Below are 13,225 nucleotides of genomic sequence, written 5' to 3' on the forward strand. Positions count from 1 at the left end.
TTTGTTTTAAAGAAATAAATAGTATATGTACATATTATAGCATATCTCAAAAATATGGGATAAAACTAGATATGTTGTTGCTTCAAAGAGAAGGGATTTTAGATACTAGAGAACAAAAATAGAAGAAAAATTTACTTTTGCTGGATGCCCTTTGGCACTCATTAATAACTTACACATCTGTCATGTCTACAAAAAGAATGTAAGTTTCTTGATGCTAGGACCCACCAACTATATTATAATCATCTTTGCAATCTCTGGATGGGCCTACCATTGTCTCCAGTATGAATTCAATAAATTATTCTTCTGTACTTAATATTGGATGTTCTTTTTCTACCTAAAATAAATTTAAATATATTTTTTAACAAATTTAAATATCAGAAGTATAAATCAACATTAATTTTGTGGCTCTTTCTGAATGGGTTATAGCAATTGTTCTTAGAAGGACAGAAAGTATTTCTCCCATTTTATACGTACACATATTATTAAGAATACTTTTGAAGTAAACAATTCTTCAGAGTACTCTGACCTATGAAATGGAGAAAATTTTGTAAATCATTTTGCTGACAAATTTTTCTTCATTTTTCCCCCCCAAGAGTAAAAAAAAAAAAATGATTAGTTGGTATATTTTAGCAAAATTGTAAAGCAGTGAGTTTTGTGGTGGGGATTCGTATTAAATATTTACTTAGGTGCTTTTTATTAACCAATCCTTCTGTAGCCTGTTTACGCTCTTGGCATTTAGTCTTGAATAGGGTATTGCAGAGTCAACGCACATTTTCTAAGAAGTGGAAAACCATGATCCAGAATTAAGTAAGGCAAAAGCAAAGAAAACAAACTCTCATGAGGATGGAAATGAAATTATTTATAGACAGAGGGTTTTCTTTTCAGAGTTTTCCAGAAAATAACTTACATTCAAAATTGTGAGAAATAGGCCACTTCTCCCCCACCACCACCCACTCTGTCTGTCTGTCTGTCTGTCTCTCTAGCATTATGATGACACTCCATTTAGGTTTCAAAATTTTGAGCCCAGTGTTAGTACCACAGAGTAGGGGTTGGGGAGGACAGAAGAGACTCAGGTGTGTACCACACTCGCCCTCTAGTGTGCACTTGCCAACACTGCATTTCCCTGGGCTGTTTGGTCTTCAGCCTAGGGCATTTCCAAACAGATAAACCCCATTTATATTTATTCTGTGAACCGCCAATTTGCAAAGAGTGTTACTAAAGGGCTTAGGAACAGTTTATTCTTGTCAACAGTTAAACATCTCTCCTTATCTTATTTATACAACTAATCTGCTTTGTAAACGCTTTTCTTTCATAGAAGTACAAAGATAGATTTTAATGGACTCGAGGTCCAATTAGCCAAATTCTAAACCAATGACTTCATAGTGTTTAAATAGAAGAAAGAAACATGGATAATTGTCGGTGATTTTCTAAATGACATTTTGATACTATCAGATAAAGCACTTTCTCTCCGATTCAGAAGACTTCTGCAGGTTTTTAGTGTTGCTTGCTTTTTACATTTATTAATATTTTACCTTTACATTTATTTGCAACTACATCAAAGCAGCCAAAAGGCATCTGGCAGAGGAAAAATCGCCTGTAAATGATTTAATCTGGGGCATTTACCGAGTTCACTAACATAACCTACCTTTCCACCAGACTTGCCTCCTTTCACCAGAATCCATTCGGTTAGGGTTAGGTTTCCTGCAAATACGGAACACCCCAAATAACAGTGGCTGAGATATAGAACTTGACTTCTCTCTCTTTGGTAAATAAATTCCAGATTTAAGGATTGGTTCCACACCTCTCTGTTTAGTCAGGGCTGAGGTCTCTCCTAGCGGGTTGCTCCACCATCCTCAGGGTACAGCTTTCACCTCGTGGTCCAAAGTGTCTGTTCCATTTCCAGACAACACGTCATTTCCAGCCAGCAGGGAGGAGGAAGGAGAGGACATACCAACTCCCTTCCAGGATTCTTCCCGAAAGGAGCATCTGTTACATCTGCATACACTTGCCTAGAACTTTGTCACAAGCCCTGCCTGGCTGAAGTGTCTTCATTCTGGGCCGCTCTGCCCTCAGTTGAAACCAGGAGTTCCAATACTATGGAAGAAGGGCAGAGTTGGTATTTGGAGATGACTCGCAGTCTCTCCCACGGTCTGTATTCCTACCAAGTGCCTTTGATTTGGCAGATTTTATGTTCCTGTTTTCTGTTTGTTAGATTTTGGGTTGGTCCTTTTCCATAGCAAGGTAGTACCTTCTTTTTCATGTGCCATCTGCTATGACGTTCTGATGATAAAGACTGTGTTTCCCATTTTTTCCCATCTGTCTCTAAATAAAGCCACTGAGCCCCCAGATTTTCACCATGTTGGTACATCCCCTCCTTCCACAGGTGATGGCTGTGCCGCCCGGCCCTCTGCAGCTGCTGGGAGTGCTGCTTACCATTTCCCTAAGCTCCGTCAGGCTCATTCAGGCTGGTGCCTACTATGGGATCAAGCCGCTGCCACCTCAAATTCCTCCTCAGATGCCGCCGCAAATTCCACAGTACCAGCCCCTGGGGCAGCAAGTACCTCACATGCCTTTGGGCAAAGATGGCCTTGCCATGGGCAAGGAGCTGCCCCACTTGCAGTATGGCAAGGAGTATCCACACCTACCCCAGTACATGAAGGAAATTCAACCTGCGCCAAGAATGGGCAAGGAAGCGGTCCCCAAGAAAGGCAAAGGTAATATCATATTCCCATGCCGTACAAAACAGCAACTTTCCAAACTCCTCAGTTATGGGATATGGGGGAGAAGATGCATTTTAGAAACTTTTATTTTGTTTCTGACATTTATTAAACGCCTACTGAGTTCTCAGCCCCATTCTTGGAAAGTTCAAGTGTTATAAAAAGAGAGATAACATTTCCATTTTGTTTTGCTTTAGGATCCAAAGAAGCATCAGGTGAAACAAAACATACTTAATCACAGTTTATCCCCTTATTATTTATTTATTCAAATATCCAGCAACTATCTAATGAGTGCTTATTTTATGTCAGGCTCTGGACCAGATGCTGGGAAGATAAAGCAGTGAAAAAATAATAATAAAGAGGTACAAGTCAGTGTTTTGAACTAAGATAACTATGTTTTAAGGACCTGCTATGTTACAAGTCACATGAAAACAGTTTGCAAACTTAGATAGCGTATAAATGCAAGTGTTTTTAATACTGCTCTAATTAAGTTTCACATGTCAATCAATAGATCAGTAGAAGAAAACTAAGAAAACAGACTGCATCTAGGTGTGATACCCGAAAATCTCTCCCAGTACCTTCTGGGCGTATTTTTAGTTATTCAGCACCTACAAATGCCCCTCGCTGTGATAAACAGTGTATTCCAAATTCAGTAGGTTTATCTGGAATTCTCAGAAACCTTTGAGGAAGCAAATTCCCTTTGAGGAAGCAGACTCCATTCCCACTAGATTCGGTGCTAACGGGCCTAGATGCCTGGATGCGGGAAATGAGGGAGACCCAGTCATTTCACCTCTCTAAGCCTGTTTTTCTTCATCTATAAAATGAGATTGCTGAGAGTATCAATGACATATAAGTAAAGTGCTGAGTAAATGCCAAAGTACCATCGGAACTGTGAGTTGCTACAACCAACTGGTTGTAAAAAAATCCTCCGTAAAGACAGGATACATTCTAGGCATTGTGCTAGACACTAGGGATTTCTGAAAAATAAGATGTGCCCCTTCTGCAGACACTCTCTTTCTTGATAGAGTAACTACATGATTCACTGCTTAGAAATAACATACCTTAATAGTACTCTAATCCTATCTGTTGTCACACGAGAAGTATTCCCCAGTTTTCTCCTCTGTAGGAGTCAGTGTTCTGCTTAGGATATTATCTTGGCCATTTGTTTTCATTCCTTCCTTGAGTGGCCTTTCATAGTTCTTATACTTCTTCGGGTACTCATATTTTTTTAAAAATATGAATTCTCTCTTTTTATTTTGTTCCTTCACGTAGTTCATTGAAAAGTACAATGGTACAAAAGCTCAGTGATGTTAATGATGATTAAAATAAGATATTGGGACCATACATTTCATTTCTACATGTCACCCATTAGTCCCAGCAGTATGGAGATCCAGAGTTGTGTTTTTTGAGAAGTATAACATAATCACTATAACACCAAGTGCTTTGTATTTTGATAACAATTCAAGAAAGCATGACACTTTCCACACCTATTCTCTAACCTCCTAGAGCAATTGCTTTCTTGCTGTACAGATAGATAGAACAGCTTCTGATGACTTGAAGGACCAAGTCATGACCTCATGCCAAGACCAGAAAGATAAGCAGAATTTACTTTTAAATCAAGCTGTCTTCCTTATCCATGCTGCTTATCATGCATGCTAAGATAGCTTATTTCACCTCTCCTATTGAAAAACCAGATTTGCCTATGAGAAATCATTTGTTATATTAAAGAATACTTGAGACTTAGGAAATGCTACAGCACATTAAAGAAATTAAGCAAATCTATTGACAATAAAGGATAAATGTAGAAAGATGTTATTAAAACACTTAAAAAATAAAATACTTCTATTCTTTCCTAAAGTCCACATAATAATGACTTTCATTATCCACATCATATTTCAGCATAAGAGGTAGTATTATTTAGCTATAAATTATTACTAAAAAAATCAGCAAGGCACAGAAAAACTAATATAGTATGTTCTCACTAATATGTGAAATGTGAAACAATCTAACTCGTGAGAGCACAGAGTATAAAGGCAGTTACTAGAGGTTAGGGTAGGGAGAGGGAGAATGGGGAGATGATGGTCAAAGAATCAATTAGGCAGTTGAACCCGGCCCCGGCCAAACTACAACAAAAAATAGCTGGGTGTCATGGTGGGTGCCTGTAGTCCCAGCTACTCAGGAGAATGAGGCAAGAGAACTGCCTAAGCCCAAGAGCTGGGCGAACTAAATAATGGCGTCATTACTTCATTGATGTGAGGGATAAACGGTATTAACCAATCTGTCTCTCTCTCCCCCACCCCTCTCTTTTCCAGTAGAAATACCCTTAGCCAGTTTACGAGGAGAACAAGGTCCCCGTGGAGAGCCTGGCCCAAGAGGACCACCTGGGCCCCCTGGTTTGCCAGGGCATGGGATACCTGGAATCAAAGGCAAACCAGGGCCACAGGGATATCCAGGAGTTGGAAAGCCAGGTATGCCTGGAATGCCAGGGAAGCCAGGAGCCATGGGAATGCCAGGGGCAAAAGGCGAAATTGGACCCAAAGGAGAAGTCGGGCCTATGGGGATCCCAGGACCACAAGGACCTCCAGGGCCTCATGGACTCCCTGGCATTGGAAAGCCAGGTGGGCCAGGGTTACCAGGGCAACCAGGAGCAAAGGGTGAACGAGGACCCAAAGGACCACCAGGACCTCCAGGCCTTCAGGGTCCTAAAGGAGAGAAGGGCTTCGGGATGCCAGGCTTGCCAGGCCTGAAAGGTCCTCCAGGGATGCACGGCCCTCCTGGCCCTGTTGGACTGCCAGGAGTGGGCAAACCAGGAGTGACAGGCTTCCCTGGGCCTCAGGGCCCCCTGGGAAAGCCAGGGCCTCCAGGAGAACAGGGCCCACAAGGCCCTATTGGTGTACCAGGTGTTCAAGGACCTCCTGGGATGCCTGGAGTTGGAAAACCAGGCCAGGACGGAATCCCTGGCCAGCCAGGATTTCCAGGTGGCAAAGGAGAGCAAGGATTGCCAGGACTGCCAGGACCTCCAGGGGTCCCAGGGGTTGGGAAGCCAGGCTTCCCAGGACCCAAAGGTGACCGGGGCGTGGGGGGTCCTCCTGGAGCTCTTGGACCCAGAGGGGAAAAAGGACCAGTAGGTGCCCCTGGAATGGGAGGTCCCCCAGGAGAGCCGGGTCTGCCTGGAATCCCAGGTCCCATGGGCCCTCCAGGTGCTATTGGTTTTCCTGGACCCAAGGGAGAAGGTGGGATTGTAGGGCCACAGGGGCCACCAGGTCCCAAAGGTGAGCCAGGGCTTCAAGGCTTCCCAGGAAAGCCAGGTTTCCTTGGGGAAGTAGGACCTCCTGGCATGAGAGGTTTGCCAGGTCCTATCGGGCCCAAGGGGGAAGGTGGGCAGAAAGGTTTGCCAGGGCTCCCTGGTGTTCCAGGGCTTCTTGGACCTAAGGGAGAACCAGGAATCCCAGGGGATCAGGGTTTACAGGGCCCCCCAGGAATCCCAGGGATTGCAGGCCCGAGTGGTCCCATTGGACCACCTGGGATTCCAGGCCCCAAAGGGGAACCAGGCCTTCCAGGGCCCCCTGGGTTCCCTGGCGTAGGGAAGCCTGGAGTGGCGGGACTTCATGGCCCACCAGGAAAGCCTGGTGCCCTTGGTCCTCAAGGCCAGCCTGGCCTTCCAGGGCCTCCAGGTCCTCCAGGTCCCCCAGGCCCCCCAGCTGTGATGCCCCCTACACCACCACCCCATGGAGAGTATTTGCCGGACATGGGGCCGGGAATTGATGGCGTGAAACCCCCCCATGCCTACGGGGCTAAGAAAGGCAAGAACGGAGGGCCAGCCTACGAGATGCCTGCATTTACCGCTGAGCTCACCGCACCTTTCCCACCAGTGGGAGCCCCAGTGAAGTTTGACAAACTGCTCTATAACGGCAGACAGAACTACAACCCGCAGACGGGCATCTTCACCTGTGAGGTCCCCGGTGTCTACTACTTCGCATACCACGTTCACTGCAAGGGGGGCAATGTGTGGGTTGCTCTGTTCAAGAACAACGAGCCCATGATGTACACGTACGACGAGTATAAAAAGGGCTTCCTGGACCAGGCGTCGGGGAGTGCAGTGCTGCTGCTCAGGCCGGGAGACAGGGTGTTCCTCCAGATGCCCTCAGAACAGGCCGCGGGACTGTACGCCGGGCAGTACGTCCACTCCTCCTTTTCAGGGTATTTATTGTATCCCATGTAGAAGAAAGAAAAGAGAGATTTAATAGAAGAAAAGAAAATGATGCGCCAAAAATCCCAAATGGAAAACATACTTGCTTCAAAACACTTATATAGTTGGAAAGTTATATTTAAGTGAAAATTTGGACCATCGTGTACAAATAAAAACTAAGATGCATGTTTAATAGTCTCTGCACCGCAGCTTGTAATGGAAAAACGATGGGATAGATTTATGTATCAAGTACTGACACTTGTGTTGTACCCACTGGAATCATATTTGCTGTTGTATGTTATATGCTTCCACAATAACCTGCTTATTCAGATCAGTCAAAATATTTCAGTATGAAAGATCATAGCTAATGGAAGTCACTCATATTGTTTACTTTAAAATAATTATAAAGATGCCTTAAAGAAATGTCGATGATAACAATTACATACCATATTTACTTGCATCACTTCCTCTGTATTCATGCAGATACTTCGCCGTGGAACACGGTGGGAACGGGTCTGTAGCGTCACAGCCTCAGTGGGAGGGGCCATGGGAACCAAGGTAATACACTAGTGGCAGGGTGATTTCATTTGTGTCAGAGGCTGTGTCTTTTAGCAACTGGAGTCCTAGTCAGAGTTGTGTGTCTGATGTCTTTGAAAAACAGGTGAATGAATAGACTATACTATATTTTTTTCAGCATCTTCTCTGTACCTAGAACTGAGCGAGACACTTATGGAGCATTAAATAGCACTCCACAAGTGGCTAACAAACCAGCTGGGAGACATGAGCAGCAATTCACTCATTTATTCCTCAAGAGTTTCTATTTGATTTTTTTTCCCCCCTGGGGCTTATTTTTGTCTTCCCTCCGTGCAATTTTCACTATGTTCCAACTAATACACACACCTGGAAGTTACATGAAAAAGAAAACTCTTCCTCCAATAACTTTCCAGTTTTATGGAATATTTACTTTTAATAGAAGTTTATCAATTGTGTTGACATCTATTAAAAATTCCCCTCCCTGGCCTACACACAACCACACTGAGGGTTCAACCATGGAGATACCAGGATGTTTAGTAGCTGTAAATTGTGAAGATGCTTCCCTTGGTAGTATAGTATATATGCAAATTGATGTGTCATCTGAGGTTCCAAACACAATTTACAAAATCCAAGCCATCCTTTATTTGGAGGAAGGGATCAGGAAGTTTCAGAATTACATAGGAAAATTACTTTTTAATTCAAAAAAATCTTTGAAGTTTTAAATTTAAAAATAGGCTGCTTCCAGGTATAATTACTAAAAGTGTAGGAAAAGAACTGTTTCTTTAGAAGCAACCTATGTGAAAATTATCTAAAATGTCAAAGGGCAAACACAGCCCATGTTTTCAACGCCACAAGTGAAGGACCAACAAAGGAAAGTCAGAAATTTATTTTCCCAGACTTTCACTGAAGCACATACTAACTGCTTTAGGAATTCTACTAACCATTTCAAGCCTGCTATTAGCCTGCTGCTGACACAATTAGCCACTTGAAGCAATAATGTAGGGCTAGGGTGGCAAAATCTTGTATCTTTTTTTAAAATTACAAGACCGAAAGCTGAGGGGGTAGAAATAGATGAAAAGTACATAAATCAACATGTGTATAAAAATACATGGAAATGTCTTTGTCACATCTGAATCATTTTATCATCACAAAAAATTTTCTCCAGGCCTAATATCTCATTTCCCTATGTGGTATACAGGTATCATTTTTTTTCTCAGTTTTTAAGATGAGAAATTCATTCCCACAGTGTTTCTTACTCATTGATAATTATTTAAGACATTTTTCCCATCAGAAAGAAGTCCCACCCAACCTTTGTTTTCAAAGCAGACAGTATGTGTCCAAATATTCTCTGGGTTGGTCCTGAGCGCGCTGGGTTTTGGCTGATGCCTGAGGAGCAACATGCACCTGCTGGGCTCCTTCTGCTAAATAGCTGCATGAAAATGGCTTGAAAGAAAGTCCAATCAGGAGATTTGTAAAATTGTATTTATCTGTACATGTATGGGCTTTTAATTCCCACCAAGCAAAAGAGAAATTATCTCTTTAGTTTAAACCAAATTTCACTTTTCAAAATATTTTCCAACTTATTTATTGGTTGTTACTCGATTGCCTATATATATATGTGTGTGTGTGTATGTGTATTATCGGGCATAGGTTTCTAACTTTTGGATGGAAGAGGAGCAAAATCTATGCCAAATACTGTGTATTCTACAATGGTGCTAATCTCAGACCTAAGTGATACTCCATTTAATTTAAAAAAGAGTTTTAAATAAATATATATCCTGTTTCCCGTTTAAGTGTTGCATATTATGTTAACACATTAGTGTAAAAGCAGATGAAACAACCACAGGTTCTAAAGTCTAGGGATAGTGTTATAATCCCTATTTAATTCAAAATTAACTAAAACTTCTCCATGTGAAATGGACCAAACTGGCATTGTTGTTATTTAAATATAGAGTTTTAATGCAGTATGACATCCCGTAGGGTAAAAGACTGTCTATAGAAGGTGAATGTTCTGAAATATTTTACAGAATACAATGAATGGTGAACAGACTGGTAACTTGTTTGAGTTTCCATGATAAATTTGAGACTTGTCGATAGCAAATCATTTTTGTATTTAAATTTTTGTATTGATTTGAAAAAGAGTCATTAAATATCTTTAAAAGTTTGTTTCTCATCCTGTTCATATCACTCAGCTGACACAATCTCACAAATATTTTAAATTCCCCATTGTATTAATTAGCTACTGAAAAAGAAACCTAAAACAAGCATAACTTAAACAGCACAATTTATTCCTCTCTGACATAAGAGCTCCAAGTATAAAAAGTCTAAGGCTCATGTGTTAGGTCTAATCAGGGGCCCCAGGTTCCTTCCATCTTGTTGCTTTTCAACTCCAGGGTGTTGCTCTCTTCTCCATGGTCCACAATATTAACCATCAATCATAGTCAAATTCCAGCTAGTGAGCAGGTGACCAAAGCAGAAAGAGTAAGGCATACACTTTGTCCCGAAAGACTCAACCCAGAAGCTGTTTTGTTCACATCCCATTGCTCTGAATTTAGTCACATAACCACAAAGAGCTCCAGTGTGGGAAGTGTGGGAAACTAAATACTTATCCTGGGTAACTATACGCCAACCTAAAAATCAGGGGTTCTATTAATATGGGAGAAGGGAGAATAGATATCAGGGGACAATTAGCTGCTGTGTCTGCCACATCCATCATAAAAGCAAAAACCACCACAGACCTTTCTTGTCCCATGAGAAACCAATCTTCAAATGCTCCTTTCTATTTTACTTTGCCACACTACAGACAAATATTTTGAGGGGAGATAGTGGAGAGTGGAGCTATAAGCAGAAGCAGATCTTTTTAAGAAACTCTAAGAGTCTTAATAAATATCACTGGTAAGGAAAGATTTCTTTCGTGATAACTTACCAAGCCCAGAACAATCATAACTTATCACGTAGAACAGTGGTTCTCAACCTGTGGGTGGTGACACCTCTGTAACAATGAAATAACATCTGATAATATCCTGCATATCAGATATTTGCATTACAATTCATAACAGTAGCAAAATTACAGTTATGAGATAGCAACAAAAATTATTTTATGGTTGGGGGTCACCACAACATGAGGAACTGTATTAAAGGGTCACAGCAATAGGAGACATTAGGAAGGTTGAGAACCACTGATGTAGAATAGTACAAAGGGGTTATTCAATAAACAAGTATGTGCCACCAGCCTGTGGCTGGTGGTTAACTTATTTGTTTAAACCATCAGGCTGAAGCTCAGACCAGTTTCCATTCCCATATAGTCCAAAGACCATATCTTGGGCTGTTCTCAGCCAAAGACATTTCCACCACAGCCATGTTGTGGGGACATAGTGTTGAAGGGAAGGATGGATGGAGGAAATAGAGGTGAGGAGGAATAAATGGTTAGAATTCAGAATTCTGGGCAAGCAGGGCAAATTTATCATCACTACAAATGAATAAAAGAACTCAAAATACACATCTTACTTATAATGTGTATATAATATCCCTTTATGTTAAAATGAAACAGAAACAAAATAGCCCCTTCCTTGTGCCTAACATTACTAAGATGTGTCAAGCATACGAAAGCAACAGAAAATATAACCTTTTTCCTAAGGGGAGGAAAAAAATCATCCTAAGCTGGGAAGATACCAAGATGTTTGTTAAACAGGAAAGTGATTTCCAAGAACAAAGTGGTGTGACGCTGACTGGATACACATGTGCTGGAGAAATTTAGAAAGAAAAAGACTATTGTGTGCTGCCCATTTCCTGGGGATACCTTTACTGACTTGTCTGCCAGGTAAACTCCTCATCCTTTAGGACACAGAAGTGTTACCTCCCTTTTAAATCTCCCTACTCCCTGGAGTCAGTCACTTTCTCCTCCACGTCACCAACCTGCCTCGTACATTCTTCTGTCCCTTCACTTTTTCTGTGTTATAACTGAACCACTTGTGTGTCTTCCCTATCAGAGTTTAAGCGTCTCAAGAGAAGGCACCTCCCTTCTTTCTTCTTTGCATATATCGCCCATCATTGAGTACTGGTCCAATATCAGAGTTGTGGGAAGAATGAATCTCTCAAGGATATTGTTACATGGAGTCCTAAAGTGGATATGGGGTTAGATTTAATGGCCAGAAACTCCCTTCCAGCTCTGGCATTCCAAGATTACATAGAAGTTCACAGTGGGATTAAAATTAATTTCAGATTATTTTTTGAAGAATGAGATTTTTAAAGAAATGCCAAATTCAAATGGAGGGAGCATGAAGGTATCTCAAGAGAAAAAGCCTCTCCTCCTGTAAGGAAAATGGGTGTGTGTGTGTCCTGGGAGAGAATAGGGGGACAGGGAAGGGAAGGAAGCTGAGATGAGGGAAATGGCCTGACTATATTAGAGCATCTATCCAAGGACTGTTAAAAAAAAGAAACAAACCCTAATTTAATAACTAAAGCAGAGTCAAGTCATGCAGTGCTTTCCATACAGGGAAGAGGCATCTTTATTTTATCTAAATGCAATAAGAAGATCCCATAGGTCCTTAAATGGGAAAGTGGTATAAAAATAAGTATTTTAGAAAAATCATTGTGATGATTCTGTGAAGTTGACATTGGAGAAGGGAAGATGCAAGTAGTAAAACCAATTCAGAAATGAAATGCTGGGTGATGATGAAGAGCCCTAACCAGGCCTCTCAAGTGAGGAGAGAGAAGCAGATAGGTTCAAGAATCAGGGTTTATGGACTGTAAGACAATGGCACTATTTCAGGGCCTAGCAATTGGAATGAAGAATGGAAAAAATGAAGAGATAGCTTAAAGACTGAACTGAACTTGGGACAATATTAGACTGTCTACCTTTTAAGGGGAAAGGAAGCTTTACCCTGAAGCAGTTTCCTCCCACTCATGAAATCGGAAGCAGGAATGGTACCACCAATAGAAATGGGTAGTACACTAATAAAGCCCACTCCAGGTAGGGCACGAGGAAGATACCCAATTTATTATAAACTTATTACTTTGGTAGATTTGCCGTTACAAGATGATACATACTGGGTGCACTTACGTAACAGAAATTTCTCATAGTCCTGGAAGCTAGAAGTCCAAAATCAAGGTATTCACAGGGTTAGTTTCTTCCAAGGCCTCTCTCCTTGGCTCATAAATGGCGATCAGCTCCCTGTGTCTTCAGATGGTCCTTCCTCTGTCTGTGTCCCAATACCCTTTTGTAAGGACACTAGTCATATTGGATCAGGATCCACCCTTGTGACCTCATTTTAATGACCTCTTTAAAGGCCATTCAAGGTCTTGGGGATTAGGGCTTAAACATGTATTTTAGGGGACAGTCCATAACAGTGGTGATGCTTATGCTCCAGATGTCCATTTGATTAGAAGATAAGGGGTAGAGCTATGAGCCTGGAGAGAGAAAAAAGACTGACCTAAAATTAGTAGCAGTATTTGTGACAAAAACATTAAACTGTTTTACACTTTCCTCCTTTACTTATGGCAGAAAATTAGTTTAAAAATTTCACCAAACACAGAGCCAAGGTAAAGTCATCCCAATCCTTATGGAATAACAATCAATTCCAAGTACATATACAGAGCAAACATGGAGAGGAAAGCAATCAGTTTTACTGTATTTTGAAAGTTTTGCTTCTTAACAATCCTTATGAGAATTGAAATGTAAATGATCATGCTCACTCCCTATCCTATCCTGAGAGAGTTGCACAGAATTTTTGATGTTTTCTTTCATTTTCACAACTAATACTCATGTCAGGATAAATTTTATTCT

The 13,225-nt window shown here is 41.3% G+C and overlaps 1 protein-coding gene across 4 annotated transcripts in view; it reads left to right on the forward strand.

Annotated features, from left to right (window-relative positions):
- Positions 1–9,603, forward strand: part of COL8A1 (collagen type VIII alpha 1 chain) — a 56,189-nt gene extending 46,586 nt beyond the window's left edge. The window contains exons 2-3 of one of the 4 annotated variants that reach the window (XM_023509739.1): positions 2,384–2,714; positions 5,033–9,603. In XM_023509739.1, the coding sequence (XP_023365507.1) occupies positions 2,387–2,714; positions 5,033–6,939 (2,235 nt within the window). In that variant the 5' untranslated portion in view covers positions 2,384–2,386 and the 3' untranslated portion in view covers positions 6,940–9,603. Of the gene's footprint in view, positions 1–2,264; positions 2,715–5,029 lie in introns of those variants that run through there. The other 3 variants (XM_023509738.1, XM_003783952.3, XM_023509737.1) reach the window with 3 other exon arrangements.
- The last annotated feature ends 3,622 nt before the right edge of the window (positions 9,604–13,225 follow it).

Source organism: Otolemur garnettii, unplaced genomic scaffold (assembly GCF_000181295.1).
Source record: "Otolemur garnettii isolate 467f Iridium unplaced genomic scaffold, OtoGar3 scaffold00009, whole genome shotgun sequence".
Classification (NCBI taxonomy): domain Eukaryota; kingdom Metazoa; phylum Chordata; class Mammalia; order Primates; family Galagidae; genus Otolemur; species Otolemur garnettii.